General features: G+C 54.2%; 1 protein-coding gene across 1 annotated transcript in view; it reads left to right on the top strand.

Annotated features, from left to right (window-relative positions):
* Positions 1-18,993, top strand: part of PHF2 (PHD finger protein 2) — an 81,247-nt gene extending 62,254 nt beyond the window's left edge. Inside the window, exons 6-22 of the mRNA XM_049769994.1 lie at positions 230-416; positions 1,182-1,344; positions 1,850-1,937; positions 2,275-2,381; positions 3,085-3,176; positions 3,755-3,844; positions 4,322-4,672; positions 5,269-5,388; positions 5,823-5,941; positions 7,957-8,135; positions 8,343-8,413; positions 8,706-8,866; positions 14,112-14,386; positions 14,902-14,997; positions 15,636-15,745; positions 16,283-16,682; positions 17,173-18,993. Coding sequence (XP_049625951.1) covers positions 230-416; positions 1,182-1,344; positions 1,850-1,937; positions 2,275-2,381; positions 3,085-3,176; positions 3,755-3,844; positions 4,322-4,672; positions 5,269-5,388; positions 5,823-5,941; positions 7,957-8,135; positions 8,343-8,413; positions 8,706-8,866; positions 14,112-14,386; positions 14,902-14,997; positions 15,636-15,745; positions 16,283-16,682; positions 17,173-17,261 — 2,698 coding nt within the window. The 3' untranslated portion in view covers positions 17,262-18,993. The remainder of the gene's footprint in view (positions 1-229; positions 417-1,181; positions 1,345-1,849; positions 1,938-2,274; positions 2,382-3,084; positions 3,177-3,754; positions 3,845-4,321; positions 4,673-5,268; positions 5,389-5,822; positions 5,942-7,956; positions 8,136-8,342; positions 8,414-8,705; positions 8,867-14,111; positions 14,387-14,901; positions 14,998-15,635; positions 15,746-16,282; positions 16,683-17,172) is intronic.
* Positions 18,994-24,106: the final 5,113 nt, after the last annotated feature.

Consider the following 24,106-nt stretch of genomic DNA (forward strand, 5'->3'; position numbering starts at 1 on the left):
GCTAGCAGGTGTGTAGTGTGGAGCACACAGCGTGGTGGCTCTGTGCGGGCTGGGCCAGTAGCACTTGGCTTTGCCTCGGAGGGGGCCATCTCTCAGACCAGTACTGCTGCCCCTTCCTGCTCCTGGGCACAGGGGTACCATGCCAGAGCATCTGTTGGGGAGGCGGTGTGTTGGGCTGCCTCTGCCCAGACACCAGATATCTGCTAACAGACCATGCTCCCTCCCCCAGAATGTCCAGCTTTGTGGAACCCCCTGACATTGTGAAGAAACTATCCTGGGTGGAAAACTACTGGCCAGATGATGCGCTGCTGGCCAAGCCCAAGGTGACCAAGTACTGCCTCATCTGCGTAAAGGACAGTTACACTGACTTCCACATCGATTCTGGGGGCGCCTCTGCCTGGTACCATGTGCTCAAGGTGCGCCCACTGCCCATGACCTGCTGTGGGGAAGCATGGCACTGGGAAGAAAGGCCAGGGGATCGGGAGGAGGTGGGGGTAGATACGGGAGTGGGGGGTGAGACATAGTCAAGAGGAGACATGGAGTCTCCGACTGGCTCAGCTGTCCTACCCGGCACCCTACTCAGCACCCTACACAGCTCCCCACCTGTTGGACTCCGCTCAGCTTCACCCTGTGGGGTGCCCCAGATGCTTTGCTCTTTGCATGGGTTTCCTCTGTCCCTGTTGGGATGCAGTGGGCGGAAACTGGCATTGATGTTCCCTAATCCCCATGGGCCTATTCCTTGGCAGCTGCCCTCTTGCCATTGACCATAGGAAGAGAGTGATACCAAGTGACTCCCACATGCAAACAGCCTTCCTAATGCTTCTTGATGAAAAGACCATGTGGCACCAACACTTTTTGTTTTGCTTTTGAGGGGCCACACTGGCCAAGGCTAAAGGCTCACTGGCATCCTATGTGGTGCCAGGGATGGAACCCCAGGTTAGCCATATGCAGGCAAATGCCTCCTCCCTGTGTCTCTAGCCCAACATTTTAGGAGTAGGGTTGGGAGGCTGAGACAGGGGTTCCCTCACTTCTAGATTACGTAGGTTTCTCTGCCCACCCCTTCCCCAGTGTCCCTCTGACCCTGGAGCCCCACCCCTACCCATCTCATCCGGGAACTGAGTGGCGTCATGCCTGCCCAGTGTCCCTGCCTACAGCGGGCTCTGTCAATGTCTTCTCGGTAGGGGGAGAAGATTTTCTATCTCATCAAGCCGGCATCTGCCAATATTTCTCTGTACGAGCGCTGGCAGTCGGCCTCCAATCACAGCGAGATGTTCTTCGCCGACCAGGTGGACAGGTGCTACAAGTGCACCGTTAAGCAGGGACAGACGCTCTTCATCCCCTCAGGTGAGTGTCCACCCTCCTGGTTCAGACACAGGCCTCCCCCTGAGCCCTCCCTGCCTCTTTCCCAGGGCTTCCCAGGTGGCAGAATGAGGCTCCCCAAGACCGGGCACTCACCAGCACTTCTTTGTGTCTGGAGAGTCTACAGCACTTGGAGTTCTCTAGTGCAGGTCTTAGGGTCCCCATAATCCTGGTGCTCCCTGTGGTGCAGACATCTGGAAGGACAGGGTGGGAGGCTTGGGCACCCTGCTCAGAGACACAGGAGTGTCAGGTTTGGCCTCATCTGTGCAGAGCCACTGTGCTCAGCTGGATCAGTGGTCACGCAGATGCCTTGGTCTGGGGCTTGACATTTTCCCCATGAAGCAGGTGGCAGGCCCCAGCTCCTTCCTAGTATCCTGGATGGAGCAGCTGGAGTGCTACGGGCTGGCTGCAAGATGAGCTCCTGCTGGTCAGAATCAGGCCAAGTGGCTGCCTAAAGAGAGCCACATGCAAAGGCCCTGTTCTCCCGCAGGTTGGATCTATGCCACACTCACGCCTGTGGACTGTCTGGCCTTCGCGGGACACTTCCTGCACAGCCTGAGCATGGAAATGCAGATGAGGTAGAGCCACCCCATCCCACAGAGCCCCAGCCAGAGTCACCTTGGATGTGACCTCACCTGGGCCACAGGTGGAGGTGTCTGAGACCTGCCTAGGGCCCTCCAGGACCCCATCACCCCACAGCTCATGGTGGCTGAAGGCTACTGCCTTCTTCCTGGACACTCACCCATCCTTCAAAAGCTGAGCTCCCACACCTACAGAACCTCTGTGTGTGTGTGTGTGTGTGTGTGTGTGTGTGTGTGCGTGTGTGGGGAGGTGACTTTGGGATGTGGCCAGCAGTGGACACAGCCTCGGGGTCACCACCTCAGTACACACAGCAGTTCTCACTGTGGTTTCCAGAGCATATGAAGTGGAAAGAAGATTGAAACTGGGCAGCCTGACTCAGTTTCCCAATTTTGAAACTGCTTGCTGGTACATGGGGAAACACCTTCTGGAGGCCTTCAAAGGTAGGCAGAGAGGCGGCCAGAATTGGGGTAGCCATGCCTGTGGGGAGTGAGGGCTGAGCTGTACTGTTGCCTGAAAAGTTATGGTGGGAAGCTCATGGTGTCTGAGGGGATTGACCAAGGTCTTCCCCCTACACAGTCACCTAGAGCCCTATTGGTCAGGGGTCACAGTGCAGTCATTGTAGCAGAGTCACAGTCTGGTGGGGGACAAGTGTGTACCCCTCACCATAGCAAGTCTGTGCTGATGCCTTCTACCTTGGGCCTTGCTGCGGGGAGTGGGTGGGTGTGTGGAGGCTCATCTGGTCTGTGCTCAGAGCTCAGGAGCCAGAAGGGTGCCTGAACCTTTGTGGGGTTACCCCTTGAGGCATCCTTAAGGGCAGTGCATGCCCTGTAGGTTTCCCAATAGGAGCTAGGCTCCCTCCTTGAAGCCTTTGGCATTTCAGGGCAGTGTGAAGGAAGATGGGGTGCATGGTGTTTGATATGGCCTCACTAGAGGGCCTGGAGCAGTATCGGGAGCAGCCAGCTGCCAGCAGTGGGGGCTGGATGGCCAGAGGGCGAAACACTCTTAGGAGCCCAGGCTGCATGGCTGCTAAGTGTTCCAATAGGGACCGTTGGCAGTTGGGGGCCTCTGGGAAGGCCCAGCTCTGGGCCCGTGTCATCAGGGAATAGGGTGGGGGCTCGCTGATGACCCTCTACCCCCACTTAGGCTCCCACAAATCCGGGAAGCAGCTGCCACCTCACCTGGTCCAAGGAGCTAAAATCCTCAATGGTGCTTTCAGGTCATGGACGAAAAAGCAGGTAGGGACGTGGTTTGGGCAAGTTTCAGGGTGGTTGGGGGACATGGAGTACCCCAGAGTCAGCCTGCCTTGGGATCTGTACCTGAGCTGCTGTGGTAACCTGCATACCTTCACCTGGAGGTGAGGGGATGGGCAGGTCCTGAGCCCCATCATTGAGTATGGGTCCAGAGTGAACCCTGTGACCTTCCCTCTTGCAGCTGCCTCTGGCTCCAGGGCATCAGCATACGGGCACTTCAGCCTCCCCTACAGTGGGATGTGGCCTGCTGGGACTCAGTTTCCTCATCCCTAGAAAGGGGCCAGGGTTGCCTTTGTCGGCAGTGTTTGGGTGCACAGGGGACTCCTTCATGGATGCCCCTATTCCTGTGTCCAGTGTGGGGGCCTTGAGATGGAGGCCTCAGAAGAAGCAGAGACTTAGCCTGCTCAGGGTCCCTTGGGTTGTGGCTGGAATTTGGCAGTCACAGCCACCTGCATGACCAGTCTCTGTGTGTTGGTCCCTGTGTCTGACCCGTGTGCTGAGTCATGGGCTCACACCCCTGTGTGTGGACCGTGTATCCCTGACAATGTGTACCCACCCGGCAGGCTTTGGCAGAACATGAGGATGAGCTCCCAGAGCACTTCAAACCTTCACAGCTCATCAAAGACTTAGCCAAGGAGATCCGGCTTAGTGAGGTGGGCACAGGGAAGGGCTTACTCCCTCCTGGCTGGATGGGCTGGCAGTGGGAGTTGGGCATTTGGTGACAATGAGGGTGAGTGTGAGATGGAGGGAGGGTAAAGATGGGGTAGAGTGAGGGTGAGTATGAGGTGGAGGGGAGGCCCCTCTGTCACCTGGGTGCAAGGCTGTTCCCATCATGGAGGGTCCAGGGTGATGGCATAGGTGGATATTTCCCTTCATTGGATGCTGTGGCAAAGACCACAGTGAGTCCTATGGTGCCAGATGGATGTGAATGTCATGGATGTGAAGACATACCTGAGTATCCCTGATTTAGAACAGGGTGTGTTTGAAATCAGGTAGTATGGACTGACCATAGCTGTCCCAAGTGAATGACACTTGGTTTCACAAGGAGGGACCCAAGTGCTCATGGTGAGAGTGGCTGTGCTGTTGCTGTGGGCTGCTGAGGTGTTACTCACTCAACTCTCTGTTCCTAGAATGCCTCTAAGGTTGCCCGGTCAGAGGTGACTGCGGCTGTATCCTCTGATGAGGTCTGTTTTGGGGACCGTGAGAAGGAAGAGCCCCCATCCCCCATTGAGGCCAGCCCTCCTCGGTCCTTCCTGGAGAAAGTGTCCAAAAAAAAGACCCCCAAAACCGTGAAGATGCCCAAGCCATCCAAAGCCCCTAAAGCTCCCAAGCCCCCCAAAGCACTAAAGCTCAAAGATGGGAGCAAGAAGAAAGGAAAGAAGTTCAGGGGCTCTGCCTCCCCAACCATCCCCAATCTGGACCTGCTGGAGGCCCACACGAAGGAGGCGCTGACCAAGATGGAGCCGCCCAAGAAAGGCAAGGTGAGAAGCAATGAAAAGGGACAGGGTTGTGTGCTGGTCCCCCAGGTGGAGCACTAGGCATAGTGGTGAGCCTGGGTGGCCATGTGGGCCAGCAGAGACCAGAGTGTGGCTGATCCCAGGCAGAGAGCATCCTTGGGCAGTGAGAAGTAGGTGGCTGAGGTCCCCCAGCATAGCCAGAGGTCTCAGAAATAGGAGCCCCCGAGACTGGACCCCTTTGACCTGATCCAGGTGGTTAGTGACCCTCAGGGCTAGTTTACATGGTCACCACAGGCCAATGCATCTTCTTCTGAGGCTAAAAGAGTATGTTAAAGGATAAGAAGACAGGTGGGTAGGATAGGGTCCAGATGGGTGGGTGAATGGGGAGATGGATGATAAGTGTGTGGATAGGGGCTGGGTAGGGGTGTCAAAAAATGGGAATGTGGCTAGGGGTACCCAGGCATGAGAAGATAGATGGGGTTGTGTGGGTGCAGGGGACCAGTGGGTCAGTTGCTGCACTGGACTGGCAGGAGGCTCTCCCTGGCTCTTGCCTTTACTCTGTAGCTGGAGGTGTTTTGTTGCTCTCTCTTGTCTACTGAGTCATAGCCACTATTTTCTAGGCCACCAAGAGTGTCCTCAGTGTGCCCAACAAAGAGGTGGTCAATGCACAGAATGATGTGGAGAGGCTGGAGATCCGAGAGCAGACTAAGAGCAAGTCAGAGGCCAAGTGGAAGTATAAGGTGAGGTGTAAGCACTCACCTCTGGGGCCTGTGGAGAGAGGAGGCCTCACCTCCTCCTGGGCCTGTGTGATGAGAGAAAGTTCCATGGGAGGTTTGGATGGGCCTGGGTGTGAGTATTATAGTTGAAGCATGTTCAAGTGCCTGTCTCCAGGAGGTAGTTTGCTGTGGTCCAGGCATGGGTGTGACACTGAGGATGCCTCTGTGATATGGACAGGGATGTGCCATGGCTTGAGAGTTGGGAGTGTTCTTTGTGGCTCCTGGCTTGAGGCTGGTCAGAACTTGTGAGTACAGGTCCCAGGCCCAGGCACAATGGACATTGGTGGCCTGGGAAGGTGCTAGGCACATTTGCAGATGTGTATCTTTGGAAAGAGGCTGGCCTGTCCTATCCCCTCTGCCCCTACCAAGGTCAGCAGCATGTTGGTTCTGCTTTTCAGAACAGCAAGCCGGACTCCCTGCTGAAGATGGAGGAGGAGCAGAAGCTGGAGAAGTGCCCACTATCAGGAAGCAGAGACTCCAAATTCTCCTTCTCCTTCTCCAACAAGAAACTCCTGGGGTACGTGAGTACATACTCAGGAACTGGCACACACCCACAGACACACAGCAAGTATACGTCATACACCTGTACCCAGGTACTTATCTTGTTTATACATTACACCCATGCATGCATGTCAGACATGGACACACCACACCCAGCCAGGCACACATACCATACCCATGCACTCACATCACACGTGTTCACATCACCCCTTGCATAAACATCACATCATACCCTTGCTCACACATCACCCCTTTGGATGCACCACACACATCACACTTACGCATGATACTTCTGTACACCAGCACACAACACTGTGTATACACTTCATGTACACATATCATACCCATGCACTCATTACCATGAACACCCATCACACTTTGTTCATACATCATATGTACACATAGGAAAGTCACATGCAGGAGAGTCACACACAGGGCAGTTACACAGAAGAGCCCCTTCTCTCTGTTCCAGCTACATGCTCTTGTCCTCCTGCAGGGCATTCCTGACCCTGCTATCTCCTGAGGGGGTGGGGGAGGCAAGGAAGTCCCAGAGGCGTAGGCCACAGGAGGCCTGGGAGGAGATGAGGGTGGATGGAAGCTCATGTGGGGGTGGCAGCAATGGGTGTGGCCTCTGAGGTACCAAGAGCACAGTGGGCCTGGGCCGTGAACAGCTGGACTCAGACCTGCATAGGCTGTGGCAGTGACTGAGGCTGGGCGGAAGAATCGGGGTGTCACCTTTTGGATCAGGCTGGCTTTGGAGGGGGTCAAGCTGGCTGAAAGACAAATCCAGCTTGGGGGATCACACAGGGAGGGTATTTGGGGTAAGAGCCGTAGTTCAGATGGCAGAAGTAGGATTTTTTGCACTGGCCTTGCTGAGTCTGGGGCCCCGGGCATCTTGGGCTGGGAAACAGATTGTGCCAGTAGGAATGGGACCTCTGCTCTGTTGGGAGTCTCACCTGCCAAATGAGAGAAGGACACATGGGCTGGGGCATGGAGGGTGGCAGGGGTGGGCCCTGACTTCTTGTGGGAGGTGGGGCTAGGGGCTTCCCAGCAGCTTCTGTGCTGTGCCCAGCCACTCAGGTCCTGGGTGTTTTTCTGTGGCTCCATTTCTTGCCCAGCTGCTTGGTCCCAGGAAGCACTTGAGTGAGTGAGTGTGACACCTGCTGTGCAGGAGAGCACAGGAAATGGTACAGAGGACTGTCAGCAGGATTGTGTGTGTGTATGTGTGTGTGTGTGTGTGTGTGTGTGTGTGTGTGTGTTTGTAGCAACAAGTCTGGGCATGTGTGTGAGGTGTCATCTCTATGCCGTGTGTGTAAAGTATGTGTGTGTTCACGATGGGTGTATATGTGATATGTGTGTATTCCTGATGGAGGTCTGTGGTTTGTGTGCTGTGTGTGTTTATGATGTGGGGGTCTGTGATATCTGTGTGCTTATGCGTATATAAAGTATATGTGGATGACTGTTGTGTGTGCTGTACTATGCATGCGTGTGCATGATTGGAGTATGTGGTGCGGGATGTGAAGTACAGACATGTTAGGCCTGTGCTGTATTAGATGGTTGATGGTTCCCGGCGACCCATGCTCGGTCTTTGTGTTTGGGATTTTCTGGGGTCCTAGATGATTCTCCTATTCTGCTGGCTTTATCCTGACATCTGTATGGGGCTGTCTCAGCCCCCAAAAACTGAATCCCTCACTCTGAGAAGGAAATGGGGCACACAGGAGATCAGTGTTTACACATTGCTTCCACTCGGTGACCCGACTTTTTTTCTCAAGCAGGCAGGCAGAAGTGCTTGCTGCTTACTTCTGGCTCCCAGATTATCTTGCCTTGGGCCCAATGGTCAGGGTAGCTAGGCAGGCAGGGCACCCCAGGAGTTGTTGACCCTCAGCACAGGCCATTGAGGAGCAGACAGAGGGCTGGAAACCTCCCCGTCTGGTCCTTATGCATAGTGGATAAGTGGCCCTGGGCTTGTGGTAGGCAGTGGTTCTGGGTCCGTGTGCTACCTACCTGCTCATGGCCTCATCTGCACCCCAGCTCCAAGGCCCTCAAGCCACAGTCCAGCCCTGGGCTGTTTGGAGCCCTGCAGAACCTGAAGGAGGATAAGCCCCAGCCCATCCGAGATGAGTACGAGTACGTGTCCGACGATGGGGAGCTCAAAATCGACGAGTTCCCCATTAGGAGGAAGAAGAGCACCCCCAAGCGGGACCTATCCTGTGAGTTGGGGTGCACTGAAGCAGAGAGGTGGGCTGCTGGCTTTGAGGGATGCACTGGGATTCGGGGCTGACTGGTGAGCTGCTGTCTCTTGGATGCACTGGTCCCTGGGGCTGACGATGCACCAGGACCCAGGCTGACAGGCAGGCCACTGACTCTCAGGGGCTCCCTGTGCCCTCGCCAATGCTCAGCCCCCTGCTCTCTTGCAGTCTTACTGGATAAGAAGGAGCCACCATCCATACCGGCCACCAAGCCAAAGCTGGACTCTACACGATACAAGGTGAGCACTGCAGCCTTCTGGGATCTGGCCCTGGTGCTGCTCATGCATGTGAGGTGAAAGGTACTCCACATTCTTTTTGTCCTCTAGCATGTCTGTGGGTGTCAGGGGCCCTGTGTACTCTGTACAGTAGGATTGCTGTGGGGATCTGAGACCTTAAGGGCCCCTGTAGGACCTGGGATGTCCCTGGTTGTAATGGGATCTCTATCAGCCCTGTGGGATGGAGGCTCTATTTTCCTCTCTGAAGCCACGTTCCTTTGCACTGCCTTATCCCCTCACATGCTGCCCCCTGCAGAGCGATGACTCTTCAGACGAAGGCTCCTTGCATATCGACACTGACACCAAGCCCAGCCGTAACACCAAAGTGAAGAAGGATGGCGGGAGCTCAGCCGCAGGCATCCTGGACCTGCTGCAGGCCAGCGAGGAGGTTGGTGCACTCGACTACAACCCCAACAGGTAGGTGGCAGTCACCAGAGGAGGTCTCAGTCTGGTGGAGGTGGCCAGTAGTACTGAGGTTCTGGCTATGTGGGTTCATGTATCAGTGCAGAGCAGAGGGGAGTCAAGGGTCAGGGTAGGAGCTCAGGGATGGGCCGACCACAGCGCCTGACCAATGGCAGAAGAGAAGTGCCAGGCCTAGTGTATGCCTGAGGTTTCCTGGACCTCTGGGGTCATTGCTAAGAGCCCTCAGCAGGGTGATGTTGCTCTAAGTTCAGAAATCCCAGAATCCCCTCTTTTTTTTTTTTTTGGTTTTTTTTTTTTTTTTTGGTTTTTCAGGCCACACCCGTTTGATGCTCAGGGGTTACTCCTGGCTAAGCACTCAGAAATTGCCCCTGGCTTGGGTGAACCATATGGGATGCCGGGGGATTGAACCACAGTCCTTCCTTGGCTAGCGCCACCTCGCCGGCCCCACCAGAATCCCCTCTTTAAGGAAAGTTGGGGCTGTGAGTGTCCTCTAGCTGCAGTTCTAAATTGTGTGGTGGTGAGCTTTGTGGGTGATGGGGAGGGAGCAGCATCCAGCTCCCCTTGGCAAAACCCTGACAGCACAGGCCATGGTGAAGGTTCTGCAGCCCAAGTTGGGTTTTCAGCGTGGTGTTTGGTGAAGAAAGGCAGAGCCCAGTTCTGGGGAGGTGACGGCCTGAGTCCATCGATCCTGTGTGGGAACAGATGGCATCCGAGTGGTCTGTGTGGTGGGTACTCAGAGGGGAATAGCACAGCACTGATGGTATGGAGGAGGGTCAGGACCCTAATGTCACTGTGGCCTGGGGTTGCTGTCTCCCAGAGACCCTGAGTCCAGCTGGTGCCTGTGATGTGTATCTGCTTGGCACAGTCCTGCCAAGCTAGAAGGAAGAAGTGACCCCTGACCCCAGGCTGTGTCCTGGAGGAAGAAGTGACTCTTGCCCCCCAGGTTATGTTCATGAGAGAGAAGGACCCTTACCTGCAGGGCTATCCCTGACTGTCTGGTCTTTTTTTGTTGTTTTTTTTTGGCCACACCCGTTTGATGCTCAGGGGTTACTCCTGGCTAAGCTCAGAAATTGCCCCTGGCTTGGGGGGACCATATGGGATGCCGGGGGATCGAACCGCGGTCCTTCCTTGGCTAGCGCTTGCAAGGCAGACACCTTACCTCTAGCGCCACCTCGCCGGCCCCTGTCTGGTCTTTTTTGACTGAGTGCTGTCCCTTCTCTGTTTTCTCTCTGGGCTCTATACCCATGGTTCCAGCATGTACAAGCAGATGCTCCAAGACCTCCCCTCCACAGGGGCCTCTGTGGGCATCTATATGTCTCCCTTTAGTCTCTGCGCTGGCCTCAGAGCAGAGGCTGCAGTGGGTGCCCAGCTCAGTGGCTGCTGTGCTGGACAGGATGAATGTGGGCAGGTGCCTGGGGGTCAGGTCCTCACACTGAGTACCTCTAAGGTCTGGAGGACGAAGCAGTTTCTTCTGGTTCTGTGGAAGGTTCTGGAGGTGCAGGTGGCCCCAAGGAAGGCCCGGTGCTCACATCAGCTCTTACATCCATCCAGCTGTGTTAGCATCTGTTCCCTGAGAGTGAAGAGGGTGGGGCTCATGTTTCCTGCTGGACAATGCACACACATCTCCTCTCTGCATATTTGTCCTGTGGTCTCTGCCTTGGCAGGACCTTGAGTTCTCTTGCAGTCTCCAAGGTAGCAGTTTCCTAGAGGATTCTATGGCTCCATTCTGGCCCTCACCCATTTGTGAGGGATCCTGTCTTATGGGAGGTCTGAGGTGTAGAGCCTGGAGTGGCACCCAGATCATCCTGCTCAGTGAGGCCCTGGCATGAGAGCACACTGGGGAACTGGCATCCTGGGTGAGGGTCCCATCTGGAGGTCCATAAATGCTTGCACACGCTCATGCACACACATGCCACTCCTTACATAAGGCCCACACTCAAATATGCCGGCACACGAGTGCCCACATCCGCACACTCCTGCTCCTGCACATGCCTGCACACACATTTTGCTGTCTTGGCTTCTGCCGTAGGCTTTTTCTCTTCAAGCCTTCCATTCACAGCTTGGGTCAGGGTTTGATGGTCCATTTGCTCTGTTTTAAGTTTTCAATGTTTGGAAAGCAGCAGCTTAAGGAAAAGGGGGAAATATGTTAATTTCTTGTGGATGGTTTTCTCCATATTTACTGTGTGTGTGTGTGTGTGTGTGTGTGTGTGTGTGTGTGTGTGTGTGTGTGTGTGTGTGTGTGTGTTTATCGTCTGTCTGGGCAGGGAGGCAAAGGTTTGGTATGATAATTGGAGGATTAAGGTATTATTTTCCACATATGCAGGAAACTTAGCGACTTGATTCTTAGGGATAGTGTGCTGCCATGGCGGCTGTGGGCCCCTCCTTGGTGGAGGCAGTGGCACGGCCTAGCGCATGGGGTCCAGATGGTGCTGGTGTGTGGGGGGTCGGTTTGGATTCTGCACTGGCTCCTGGTGGTCACTTCGTGGGTGTTCTGGCCCTGGGCACTAGTGGGCGCCCAGAGTGAGGCTGGTGAAGGGTAGGGTCTTGGGGCGGGCAGGTGAGGTTTAGCCAGCTGGAGTCAGGGTTGGGAGTATGGAGAGAGATTCCTTGTTCCCTGCTGAGCTAACTGGTCTGCTGGAGGGGATCAGGTGGCACAGTGCACTGGCCTGTGTCCTGTGGAGGACATGAGGCTTCAGAAGGCAGCATGCAAGGGCTGATCACAGCCCACCCAGCATGTCCCAGTGAGACCTGCTGTGAAAGGGGAAAATGATAGGAAAGGGGGTGCTCACACGGGAAGGGATACAAGGGAGGTATGGTGAGCTGGAGAGTGGGTTGGGGATACTGAATGTGCTGGTTCCCAGAAGAGTTCAGATTCTGCCAAACCCTAGCATAATTGAGCCTCTCAGGGGAGGCAAGGCACAGGTGTGGTGCAGAATTGGGTTCAGGTGTAGCTGGGTACACAGGTGGAACTGGATCTGTAGAGGCAGGTACAGATGTAGATGTGCATGTAGATGTAGGTGCAGATGAAAGTGTGAGTGAAGAATTGGGTGTAGGAGCAGATGTGGGTGAGGTGTAGATGTGGGTGTGGGTATAGATGCAGGTGAAAGCGTAGGTGCGGATGTGGGTATAGGCATAGGCAGGTATAGATATAGCTTACAGGTGTAGGTGTAGTTGTGGGTATAGAAGTGGGTGCAGGGCTCCAAGGGATATATCCTAGGAACCCCAAAACACAATACAAAAGTGCCCTCTATACTTCTCTGTTCAGAACAGCACTATTCACAATAGTAGAATACAATAGGTAGAATCTGGAAACAACCAGGTGCCTGATAACATATGAATGGCTAAAGAAACTGTGGTACATCTACACAATGGAATACTATGCAGCCATTAGGAAAAATTATGCTATGAAATTTGCTTATACATGGATAGACTGACATGCTGAGTGAAATGAGCCAGAGGGAAAGGGATAGACAGAATAATCTCACTCATTTGTGGGATATAAGCAAAACAAGCGATAGTATGGTAATATCCAGAGACAACAGAGATAAGGGTCAGAAGGCCCGGTTCAGGGTAGTAAGCTCGCCACAAAGAAGGGTAAGTGCAGTTAGAAAAGGGTCTACTAGGACAATGATAGTTGGAACTCATCTGTTGGACAATAACTCAGTGCTGAAAGGGGAGAAAGTGACATGCAAGGCACCCACCCCTCCATTAATAATAGTGCAAACTACATGTGGGCCGTTGCAGTGTTTGCCTTTCAGGAAACTTCATTTCAGCAATAGAAAATGTGTTCTCAGAGGGGACAAGGGGACTCAGGAGCATTGGTGGGGTTACAGAAGGACAGAACTAAATATCTAAGCCACAGAGTCATCAGCAATGAAATCATGAGACACAAACTTTAACAGCCACATTTAAAAATGGAGCCTGTTATGATGGCAGGCTGGAGAGGGTGGCGGCAGCATGGGGATATTGGTGAAGGGAGGTTGATACTGGTGGTGGGATTGGTGTTGAAATATTGTATTCTTACAGCTCAACTATGGACACCTTTGTAAAGCACAATGTTTAAATAAAAAATTAAAAGAAGAAAAGAACAATAGTGCAAACTAGTGTTAAAAAGGGAAGAGAGAGAGAAAGAGAAAAAGAGAGAGAAGCAAACTGCCTGCCCTAGCATTAGGAGGGGGTGGGAGTGGGGGGTGGAGAAAAAGGGAGCCATCAATGGTGGAAGGGGTGCACTGGTGAAGGATGGTGTCCATTGTAGAACTGAAGCCCACCAATGAACAATTTTGTCAGCACGATGCTTAAATAAAGCAAATAAAAAGAAGTGAGTGCAGGTGTGGATGTAGGTATGGTGTATATGCAGGCATAGGTGTAGGTGTGGTGTAGGAATAGATTTTGGTGTAGGTATAGATGTGGAACAGGAAGATACAGGTTCAGATGGAGGTGTAGGTATGGATTAGTATAGATGTGAGTATAGGTATAGAGGTGGGTGCAGGTGTGGGTGAGTGCAGGTGTGACTGCAGGTATGAGCACAGGTGTAGAGGTGGGTACAGGTGTTAGTGGGTGTGGGTGCTGGTGCGAGTGTAGGCGTGGGTGTATGCAGGTGTAGAGATGGGTGCAGGTGTCAGTGTGTGCAGCTGTGGCTGGGTACAGGTGTTGAAGTGGGTGTGGTGCAGGTTTCGAGGTGTGTGCGGGTCTGATTACAGGCATATATCTGGGTATAGGCATGGGAGCTGAGGTAGGTTCTGGGAGAGACTGTGCATGGGAGGGGCTGTGCTGCCTATGCAGGGATCAGCTGGAAGGGCCTTAGAAGGCAGGCAGAAGGGCCTGTGACGGGGACAGGGGTCCTGGTGTGAGAGAGTGGGCAATCACAGAAGCATAGCGATTGAGGAGGAAGGGAGACCTGGGGCCTTGTTGGTCAGGTCTTAGGTTCTGGAGAGATCCTAGTGGGTTGCTAGTCTGTCCCATCCCTCCTCCTTCCCCCATTTCTCCTGGTAGAGAGGGCGAGGTGAAGGGCAAGAGGCAGATGGCTCTTCTCTTGGGAAGGACTCCTTTCAGCCTGGACAGGCCTCTGAAAGGAAGCGGTACAGACTGGCTTTGGGCAGGGGCTGAGGGGATCTGTAAACTGAGCCTCATGAGCCACGAACCCAGGACCTGTTTTCTGTGGGTTGCTGACCGTGAGTGTGGCCAGAGGGGGCTGAGTCTGGGGCCAGCATGTTGAGTGCCTTTGTCTGTGCCCCTCCAGCCAGCCCCCAGCCTCCCCCAGCACACAGGAAGCCATTCAGGGGATGCTGTCCATGGCCAACCTTCAGGCCTCCGACTCCTGCCTGCAGACCACGTGGGGGGCCGGCCAGACCAAGGGCGGCTCCCTGGGGGCTCACAGCAACCGGAAAAATGGGGGTGGCAGCAAGAGTGTGGGCAAGCGGCTGCTGAAGAGGACAGCCAGGAACAGCGTGGGCCTGGATGACTACGAGGAGGAGCAGGATCACCTGGATGCCTGCTTCAAGGACTCAGACTACGGTGAGGCTGTGGGGGCTCTCCAGGGGGGCCGGGATCTAAGGCATGACTGAACTGCCTTGGAGAGGGGGGTGGAGTTCACATATTTTGGACACCAATCTGAGGGCATTTATGCCCTGCCCTCTGCTATGTCTGCCCTTCCCTGCCCAGCCCCTCTCCACCCCGCCTGCTCACCTGCTGCGCATGTCTTCTGTATCCCCTTCCTGTAGTGAAGCTTGAGCATGGCATAATCTTTAGCTTGCCTTGGCCTCCACTCTAGAAGCTATGTAGTTAACTCTGGACAGTGCTCGGTTGGTGCCCCCAATGCATATCAGTCCTCATTTGTCTATCTGATCTGAGGCCAGTGTCCTGTGCCCACGATCCCACATACCCAAAGCCTCACCCCTGGCTCTGTGCAGAGGGGAAGCAGCCCCCCCCCCAGACTCTTTGGAATTGCTTTGGGCCTCATGGCAGGGCACCTGGTGACCCTCCCCACCACTTCCAGCTGGGACTCAACCCTCTCTTTGCAACCCCTCCAGTGTACCCCTCTCTGGAATCAGACGAGGACAGCCCTGTCTTCAAGTCCCGGTCCAAGAAGAGGAAAGGTTCTGATGATGCCCCCTACAGCCCCACAGGTAGGTCTGAACCCCAAGGTGGGTTCTCTGTCTGCACCCCTCTGGATCTGAGATGGGCTGTGGGCTCCTGACTCAGATGGGCACCACCTGGCTGCAGAGGCCTGCAAGCCACACTTCTTTGCAGCTCCCACACATGGTCCCTCTCCATCTTATTGTGGTTGAGTCTTTGCTGCTCTGGATGGACAGGGACAACCCCCAATTTTAGAATTACACCTGGGATTTGGGGGCCAGAATAGGCGTGGTCCAGGAGCAGAGAGAAGTGGCCAGGACTAGGCTGGGCAGGATAGGGATAGTGGGATAGTGGGCCTGGGATAGGGGTAGGGTCAGGGTGCAAGACTAATGGTTGAAGTTGGGTCTGGACCCAGGTTGGGGCTTGGGAGCAGAAGAAAGGGTCAGGAAGCAGGGGGGCAGAAACTTGGATTGATGGGATGGGGTCGGGAATGGGGTAGAGCCAAGGCCTTGGGGTTGAGATCTGGGTCAGGGCCTGGGTGGGGCCTGGACTCAGGGTTGGGTCTGGGGCATCACAGGAATGGCCTGAGAGCAGAGGGCAATCTCATGGAGCAGGGGAACAGGTCAGGAGCCCTTTGGGGCAGCCCTCGGTGGCTGGTGCCTCCAGGTAGGCTGTCTTCTCTCCACAGCAAGGGTCGGCCCATCCATGCCAAGGCAGGACAGACCCATGCGTGAGGGCACTAGAGTGGCATCTATCGAGACAGGGCTGGCAGCCGCTGCAGCCAAGCTGTCCCAGCAGGTAAGGAAGGGTTACTGGCTGTCCTGCCCCCGTGCTCCTTGGCTATACTAGGCTACCTGAGCTGGGGCTGTCCCAGGGGTATCTGCTCTTTCTGTCTCCCCAAAGCAACACCAGAGTGGTGGGTGCTGGGGAGTAGACTCTCCTCTACTTTCTGTGCTCCCCCTGAGCAGGCCGGGGCCTCTTCCTCTGCAGTCTCTATGCCCCTCGCCTCCTTCACCACCTTCAGCTTCTTCCAGGCTCAGCCTCAGCCTACTAGGCTATACCTGCCTGTATAGTCCTTGGATATGAATGAAAGCTGGCCTAGGTGGAGAGTATCCCTCTAGTAAACCTGCCATGGGGTAGGGTTGATGCAGGCTGTACTGGGGCCCACCCACTGTGGGCAGACACCTGGGGCTTGGACTCTGGGGACATCAGGGAGGCTGGCCTGGACCTCCATGCTATGGTACAGGATCACTCATGTCTAGGGCCTTGGCCTTGTGGTCCATATCAGAGGCATGGCCCGCTGACGGGCAGCATGCCCACCTGCTTTGTTCAAAGGAGGAGCAGAAGAGCAGGAAGAAGAAGAACACCAAAAGGAAGCTGACTCCCAACAGCACATCCCCCTCGGCCTCTGCTGGCACCACCCCAGCTGGCACCACCTCTACTGGCACCACGTCTGCCAGCACCCCCTCTGCCAGCACCACCTCGGCTGGCACCACCCCTGCCTCCAGCACCCCCGCCTCCACCAGCACAGCCAGCAGCCAGGCCTCTCAGGAGGGAAGCTCGCCAGAGCCGCCGCCTGAGTCCCATAGCAGCAGCCTGGCTGACCATGAGTACACAGCGGCCGGCGCCTTCACTGGGACGCAGGCAGGTCGGGCTGCTCAGCCCATGGCGCCTGGGGTCTTCCTCACCCAGAGGCGGCTCTCTGCATCATCCCCCAACAACACCTCTGCCAAAGGTACCGTGCCTGCCTGCCTGCATGACCAACTGTGCCCCTCATCTGTAGCTCGGCTTCAGTATTGTCAGCCTACATCCTGCCACCCTCACCCTGTGTCTATGTGAACCCCATGGCCCATAGGACGGAGTTCCTGTGGGCTTCGGCTTTGAGGCCCAACCTAAAGAAGTGTAGTCTGTGATTGGCCAGTCATGACCTGGCTCCTGGGGAGACTGGCTGGGTCCCCCCCAGGGCCACTGTAGAGTCCAGTGGGGTTTTCAGACTGCAGGAGTGGGGTGCGGTTCCCGTATATAGAGATTTGCCACTTTGCCACCATCCCAGCTTCTGTGCAGGTTGGGGGGGGGGGTCACTGATTTTATGGTGTCAAAGGACCCCTGCCTAGCTCTGGCCTCAAAGCCTTTTCCTGGCTATTTGGGACTTGAGACAGCCCCTGTCCTGTGGTCTCCCCTCCTGCCCTCTCACCTCCCTCCTATGCCCTCTTCTCTGTCCCCAGGAAAACGTACAAAAAAGGGCATGGCTACCGCCAAGCAGAGGCTTGGGAAAATCCTGAAAATTCATCGGAATGGAAAACTTCTCCTTTAAAGTTTAGAGAGCCAGGATCCTTCTGCTCCGCTCAGGACCCCCCGGAGCCCCGCTAAGACATCAGCCCCTCAGGAGGGCAGCCAGGCTGCCTCACCCAGGAGGGCCCTGGTGTCCGCCCGCACCCCCTTCCCGGCAAGCGTCTGTTGCTTCGGCTGGCGGAGCTCGCCCCGCGGATGGACGTCCTTTCTCAAGTTGCTTCGAGTGACCAGTTCCCCCAAAGCGGCGCTGCCAGTTTGAGGACCAATCCAGTTTCAGGACAGCCTCCAGGACCCCAGGCGCGGGCCTGGCTGCAGGGCCACCCCACCACCACCATGCTGGCTGTGGGGGCCCAGGAGGCCTTCCAGGAAGGCCTGAGCTAATGCTCACCAGGCCTGGAGTCGGAGCCGGCCAGAGGCCGGCAGCCTCCAGAGGCTTAAAACACGGCGAAGGACTCTAGAGAGGAGGAGAGAGGGGGTGTCCGTGCCCCTTCTCTTCCTGAGCCACTCTCAGACAAGCCTGAGAGCTCAGCCCGGCTAGGAGGGGCCGCGGTGCTCCCAGGCCAGGTGTTGGGCCAGCGGCAGGGTCAGTGGGCACGGAGTCTCTGTGGGGTGGTGGCCGGCAGGAAGGGCGGGGACCTGGCCACATGCAGGGCCCTGGGGGCCCAGGCTAAGTAAGCCACAGGGACGGGCCTGTGCCACCGGCCTCGCACACACTCCTGAGAGGCCTCTTCCTTCCCGCTGGAGCTTGTGTCTTGCAGGATGGTTCCGAGTGCTTGCCCGCTGGCCCACCCATCCACACGGAGGGGCTGCATTTGTTTCTCAGGCAATCCTGTATTTTAATTTTAGATGTATCTCCTGAAGCATATTTTTCATAGACTGTAGCGTGTAAATAGCTTTTTAAATAACTTCTTTTTTATAAGAGTAAGAGTATCTTTAGGAGTTTCTTTCTATAGAGTCCCTCATTAACATTTATACACGTTTTTTGCCGAGTCTGATAAACAGTTGGGTTTCCCGATGCTTTTTTTCTTTGGCCCTTTCCTTTTGGTTATTCTGGTTATTAGTATCATTTGTTCTCTTAGAAAACTAAGGTATTGCCTGAAAAACAAGTGATGTCTGTGCGGCCTTATGTCTGTCTTTTCCAGAAGCCAACAGTGCAAAAGATCTCTGCCAGACACGTTTGAAGACGAATCTTCAACCTAAATACCAGCTACTGTGTCCTTCCTGTATGAAGAGGGGTGGGGATGCAGTTCTTTTACTAGCACCTTGTGAAGTGTTTCTGTGTTTTGTGATGCTGTAATTTATTAATGTTTGTAGCTTTTTATATTTGTACATTTCTTATGAGCTTTGTTTATATACCCATCCCTGGGTGTTCTGTCCACGAGGGGACGCAGCTTCACGCAGCCTTACCTGCCCGCCCACCTTGTCTGGGGGGAAGCAGCCCAGAGCCTGGGGCTCGTGGGTGGCCCGGAGCCTGACAACTCCCTCCGGGCTCTCAAGGGTTCTTCTCCCAGTCCTCGTGAAACCTTTCTACAATCTCGCCCGGGCATCAAGCTGTGCTCTCTCTCTCTCTTTTATTTTTTTAATTTTATTATTATTATTTTTGGCAACATGTACATTTCTAACAAAGTTTATCGTGGCTATTAAAGTGTTTTATTTCCCAATTCATATTTACTCTTGTATCAAGTCCATGAGGTCTAAGGCAACTTAGATCAAAGTTTTAAAAGAGTAAAAACTATTTCAGGTTTTGTACAGAATCATGTCTGTGTCCTTTCTGCTTCATTTGCTGCTGCTTCGTGGCGGAGGAGTGAGGCATGGCTGCCCTACACCTTGGGGCCCTGAGCTGGTTGGTCTCCACCTGAGCCTTAGAACTTGCACAGTGGACCTTTGAGCTGAGGCCTTTGAGAGTGGGGCTGGCACCAGGCTTCTCCAAGAACCCATATGGGATTTCTACCTAATCCGATGCTATTAGTGGCAAACCCACCACAAGTTCCCCCTTCCCCGTGCATAGCGCACTGTGGGTGGCAGGACCAGAGACCTGCTGGTGGGAGGGGCTCAGCAGAGGAGGAGCCTGCATTGGGCACTTTGGACTTCAGTGGGGCTCCACACCCCATGGCCCAGGCCTCTGCTCTCTTGGGGTCTCCCCGCACTCACCAGAGGCCAGTTCCTGACAGAACCTGATAGACTTTGTGGCCAGTGGGGGACATATCTGGCCCTGGGCTGCTTTGGATCCCCTCTTCATTCCCACCTTGAGGATGGGGGCTGGTTGCTCATTTGGCCCATCCTATCTAGTGTGGCTGTCAGCACTGGAGCCCCCACCCTGTCCACAAGGCCCCTAGGCTGAGGCTCTTGTATTCAGTGTCTGCAGAAAGGTCCTTGCTTGGGCACGAGTGACTGTGAGTGGAGGTGTAGGCATGTGTGAGCATGAGTTTGAATGTGTGTGTATGTGTGTGGCACATGAGCATGTGAGTATGTGAACACATGTACTAAATGTGCATAGCTTTATGCCTGCATACACAGGCCTTGTAAATACCATATGTGTGACTGCATTACTTGTGTGCTTATGTACACCTGTTCATATGAGTGCCTCTGCACATGCGACTGCATGTATATACATTTGTGCTCATGTACGCAGCATGAGTGTCTTGTGACTGTACATGTGTGTCAGTACATGCATGTCTGTGTGTATGTGTGGACTCCAACTGTGTCTTTGGGTGCACCCTAGTAAGATGGGGATACATTGGGCATCTCAGATTTTCTCCCTCTGGGTGTGGTGAGCTGGGAGGGCTGAATGAGCCCTTCAGATCACTTCCCCAGCTCTCTGCGTTCAGGCCCCTGGGGCTGGCAGACTGGGCCCATCTCTCCCATAATTGCCCTCCACCCTATACCCACTACACATGTTCCTATCATCTCCATACAGTGGGGATCTCAACAGAACAGGCAGAAAAAAAATTGTTCATCTGGGCTGGAGCTTTAGTACAGTGGGCCAGGCCTTGCACATGGCCGACTCAGGTTCCATCCCTGGCACCCCACATGTTCTCCAGAGCACTGTCAGGAGTAATACGTGAGTGCAGAACCAGGAATAGCCCCTGAGTATCTCCAGGTGTTGCTCCAAAACAAAGACCAAAAAAGGTTGTTCTTCAGCATGATCCTTCTTGGGTGCTGAACCAGGCTTGTTGCTCCCCTGGCAGTGAAAATCCCTCCGGGTAGTGGGGGCAGTACTCGAATTAGCCACCAGGGGTCAGGGGCGAGCTAGGAACCAGAGGTCGGCTGAGGCGGTGGCTCACTTAGCAGCAGCTGACGTCCAGCAGGGGGCGCACTTGGGGCCTGTGGTCGGAATGAAGGGACAGAAGAGTCATGGGAGAGTTTTTGTTTGTGTTGGCTTTTGATTTTAGGGCCCCATCCGGCAGTGCTGAACACTTTTGCAGGCTCGAGAGACAAGATAGGGTGACAGGGATTGAACCCTATGATTCAATCCTACTGTGGAGTCTATCCTGGCTTGGGCAAGGCAAGCACCCAACTGTGTCCTATCTCCCTGGTTCCAGTCTGGGCACTGGGCACTGGGACACTGAGGGTGGAGAAAGGGAGGCAACAATAATTGTTCATCTCATGTTGAGTCTAAGCCCTGTTGAGCAAGGCACACGCCACCCCAGCTGCAGGTAGAAGAACCACCTTTATCTTACAGATCTTCACTGTTGGAGCTGGGATCCAAGTGAAAGCCAACCAGCTCTAGGTCATTAGATTTAGGCAAGGCTCAGACCAGCCTTGCTGGCCACTGAGGTAGTGCCAGGGGAGTGTTCAGCACCCTGATAAAGAGTTGTGGTGAGAGCAGAGCAGGGCATGGCTGTGCAAAGGCCCTGGAGCAGGAATGAGAGACAGCATTGTTTGGGCATAAGGCAGGACAGAGGGTTGATGTCCAGAGTCCAGGCACTGTCTCCTAGCCCTGCTGTACCAGCCTTTAGAGACTTTCCCTTTCTTGGGCGACAGAGTTCCTCAACCCATCTACTGCTCAGAACCTTCTTAGCAGAAAGGTACACTGTGGCACAACTTGGGCAATCATGTGGCTTTGGGGGTGTGGGTCGGTCTCTCTGAGGGTGGACACTGAAACTGGTAGAGTCGGGGGAGCGTGCAGGGCTCCCCATCCAGAGTGAAGGGAAAGTAGTTGCCAGATTGAGAGCCAGTGTGTGTAGGAACAGGGCTGGACAGTAAAACTGGTGCAAGTGAGGCTTTGACTCAGTGCTGGGCTTTGACTGAGCTGTGACTCTGAAATCTGAGTTCCCATGACACCCATATAGTCTGGCTGGGACTGCAGGCCTCAGTTTTCTCATCTGCACATTGGGCAGAGGTACCTGGCAGATATTTCCAATTGTCAACATGCTTTCTCTGCCTCGGTCTTCCTCTGGCATCCTCGCTGGCACCCTGCCAGTGGACTGAAGAGGCCTGTCTGCCCCTGGGGTTAGGGGGCTATGGAGGCTGCACTTGGTGGGAGAGTCCTGGTCACTCTGTGGAGCTTCATCAGACCGAGTTCTTATTTTAGTGCTGCCTCTGGGCTGGGTTCAGGGAGGACCCTGACTTCTTACAGTGGTGCCTCTGCATCAGGCAGAGGGGCAGATACAAACCTCCCTCTTCAGCCACCCACCGCCTTTCCCAGGATGAATCCAAATGTCCCTGGGGATGCCACCTCGGCAGAAAAATGATGCTGTTCCATTAACATCTGACACGGATTTGCAGGCCACAAACAGAGGAGCCTGCATGTAAACACCCGGCCTGGTTGGGTCCTTGCCCAGTTCAGAGCAGGAGCCTCAGAATTAATTGTCCACTGGGGCCCATGCTCCAGCCAGGGCCCATCCAAGGTTGTGATCTCTTTTCTCTTCTTCGCCTTGTTGCAAAGTGCATTTACCCAGAGAAGGATGTGTTGGGCTGGGGATAGGCTCTGGGCAACTCAACTTGCTCCTGTGGGTGATATCTGGACCATGTGGCTCAGGATACCTTGAGCACCCACAGACGCCAATAGGTCTCAGGGGAGCAGGTGTTGCTGAAATTGATCACTGGTGGAATCAGTGGTGAATGCAGCCTACATCTGTCCTTCTGCTCACTACAGGGGCGGGGTGTGAGACTGCTTTGACAAGGCTGCTACAAATATCTCATTGTTTTGGATAGAAGGTTTTGTTTTTCCTAGAACGCTGTTCTGGAATATTCTAGAATGCTTTCTAAGATCATTTGGCCCTGGGGATGGGGAAAAAAAGAAAGATCACTTGGCCCTTGTCAATAGACCGGGAATACTAGTTCTGCTTGTCAAAGAGCAATTTTGCAGGAAATGTGCAGCAATTCTTTGCACATTTTCATTTCTTTTTCTTTTTCCTCTGCACAATTTTAAAGTGTTCACTCTTTCAATCTCACTCCCACATTTCCTCCCTTTGGGGCTGCACTTTTTTAGGGTGTAGGAAGCTTTACTGACTTGGCTTCAGGTGAACCATTAGATGTTGGCTGCTCTGTGCCCTCACAGAATTAGGGACAGCTCCCTGTGAGCTATGACATGGGAACTGTCATCTTGTCCTAGAGATGTTGATGGCTCAAGACTGATCTGGCTCACTGGATAGTGTCTTTGCTCAGAAAGGCCCCCCCCTTTTTTAAACCCTTAAAAAGGGGGAAGACAGTTCTATTTCCTGGTTTACTTTGACTCTGATGGGATCCTCATGGTTTGCTGTTCTCTCTCTCTCTCTCTCTCTCTCTCTCTCTCTCTCTCTCTCTCTCTCTCTCTCTCTCTCTCTCTCTCTCTCTCTCTCTCCCCTTGTCTTCTTCCCCTCCCCTTCTCAGTGTCTGTTTTCTGGGTGGTGAGCATCCGTGCACCCTTCCTTTACCAACCTTCACCTGCCCTTCAGCCCGTGGACCCTGGGGGGCTTTGGAAATTTCCCACCTGTCCTTTTTCCCACACTCCTATGTGCTTAGTCCTGCTCATTTAGGATTCAGCAACCTGCTCAGCAATCTGCTGGTCCTTCCTCTCCTCCCCACCGCTCCCAGAAGACCCTGACATAGGTCTTGCCCCCTCTACATTGCTGGATTTATTTCTTCATTCTCCCCAAAGTCAGCTTCTCCTCTGCCAAACTGACTAAGGCACCCTCTGGGACCTCCTCTTTTCCCCCATCTTAGGCTGGAGGCTGAGTCAGGGGAACTCTGAGTGGGGAGAGAGGTGGGTAGGGGGGTGGCTAAAGAGGATGTAGGAAGGAAGTGGGAAAGGGTGAGAGAGGGTGACAAGGGCGGGGAGAATTAGGAGGTTGTGGGAGATGGGGATGGGGTAGGGAGGAAAGAAGAGAGGAAAATAGGGTGTGTGTGGAGAGAATTGAAGGAAGGTGAGTAGGGGTGGGGTGGGAAGGACTACATGTAGATGAAGTCTTTGATTTGTGCCAGCAGAGGAAGTCTGTGATTGGAGCAGGTCTTACAGGAGCTGCAGGCTGTGCTGGAAGCCGAGTTGGAGACAGACTGTTAGGGCTGAGAGGTAGTAGGGGAACCAATATCAAAGCAGGTAGCCACTGGCAGCCAATGCCAGAGTTGCCAGAGAAAAGGTTGTGTTCCAAGCCAACTGTCCTTTCTATAGCCTAGAAGCTTCAGGAAAGTACCTAGGTGGGAGAGATGGAGCCAGCTGAACAATAAATCCACCTCCAGAGCAGAATGGAACTATTATCAGTGACACATTTGATCATACAGTTTAGACACTTGACAGATGGCTTGTATAACTGAATTCTGGATACTTCTCTTCTTTTTAAAGAAAGTTGTGCTTTTGTGGGGCCCAGGTCCTTGTGAATAAAAGACCTGTGATCCACTACTAGAACTTCATCCTGCTCCCTGGGTTCTAAAACCTTCATCTTATTT

This window comes from Suncus etruscus, chromosome 3, assembly GCF_024139225.1.
Source record: "Suncus etruscus isolate mSunEtr1 chromosome 3, mSunEtr1.pri.cur, whole genome shotgun sequence".
Classification (NCBI taxonomy): Eukaryota; Metazoa; Chordata; class Mammalia; order Eulipotyphla; family Soricidae; genus Suncus; species Suncus etruscus.